This window comes from Mesitornis unicolor, unplaced genomic scaffold, assembly GCF_000695765.1.
Source record: "Mesitornis unicolor isolate BGI_N332 unplaced genomic scaffold, ASM69576v1 scaffold28834, whole genome shotgun sequence".
NCBI lineage: Eukaryota > Metazoa > Chordata > Aves > Mesitornithiformes > Mesitornithidae > Mesitornis > Mesitornis unicolor.
In genome coordinates, this window is record NW_010178524.1 from 1 (window position 1) to 1,126 (window position 1,126).

At 59.9% G+C, this 1,126-nt stretch overlaps 1 protein-coding gene across 1 annotated transcript in view; it reads right to left on the reverse strand.

Moving 5' to 3' along the window:
• Positions 1-672: 672 nt before the first annotated feature.
• Positions 673-1,126, reverse strand: part of LOC104539059 (Down syndrome cell adhesion molecule-like protein 1) — a gene marked incomplete at both ends in the record, with an annotated part of 14,983 nt that continues 14,529 nt past the window's right edge. The window contains one exon of the mRNA XM_010182487.1: positions 673-792. Within this exon, the coding sequence (XP_010180789.1) occupies positions 673-792 (120 nt within the window). The remainder of the gene's footprint in view (positions 793-1,126) is intronic.

A 1,126-nucleotide genomic window follows, 5' to 3' on the forward strand; every position in this document is an offset into this window, starting at 1 on the left:
CTGCAGCGGGGCCAGGTGCAGAGGCAAGCCCCAGCCGGGCTGCCCAAAATCCCCTGCAGTCACAGGGGGTGACTGAGCAGCCAGGGGTCCCCAAAACGCCGCACCGCCCACATCCCCCACAGCCGACACAGCAACCGTCCTCTGGCAGGCACCGGAGAGGGGATGGAGCTCAGAGACGCCCGTTGCACGGTTTGGATGGATGGATGGATGGATGGATGGGGTATTTAAGCGTGCGAAGGTGCGACTGCGCACAGGTTTCTGCACCTTCACCGCCTTCAAACAGGGCCCACAGATGTAAGCGCACCCCACATGCAGATGCCTATATGAATATCATATAGGATACATAATTTTTTTTTACCCAAATGACAGTTTTGACAAGATGCCAAGAAAACAATATCGGATCCCAGCGGTTTTACCAGTTGCTTTGATGAAAAGATTATGTTGCCCTGGAAACCAGAGGCTCAGATAGTGAAATGAGTTTGAGAAGGAGCTTTTGATAAGCACTAGTCTGCAGACCTCCCATCAACCTCTCCCTCGCACAGGAGGGATGGGGCGCCAGGTTCCATTTCTATTTTATTTTCCGTCAGCTGTTGGCATCTTTCTCCTTCCAGGAAAGCCCTCCCAGCCCAGCGCCCCTGAGCACCCCAACCTCTCCCCGTCCCCGTCCCGTACAGGCTGCCCCCGGCCCAAGGGGGTATTTCCGGATGATGCCGTTGGGCTTGGCCGGTGGCAGCCAGGACACCACCACGCTGCTGGCGGACGAGGGGACGGCCTTGATGCCGGCGGGGGGACCTGGAACTGAAGGAGGGAGCGGATGGCAGAGCCGGCACCGGGGTCTGTGCCAGGGGGGTCTGCAGGCGAGCGGTCACCCCTTTGTCACCCTGGGACACCCCTGCACGGGTGGCTCTGGTCCCCTGCAGAGCCCGAGGCAGGACAGTCAATTGCAGCCCGGGCTCTGGTTTAGAAACCGTGATTGGCTTTTAATGGTGTCTCCGTAATCTGCCTCAGCCTTCCCCTGCCCCAGCATCTGGCGCTTCCCAGGACGGGCAGCAGCCACGCCAGCCCACGGGCCTGGGGAGCGCTGCGCTGCCGACTTAATGGCATTAAAGTAGGGCCGGCAGGGGGG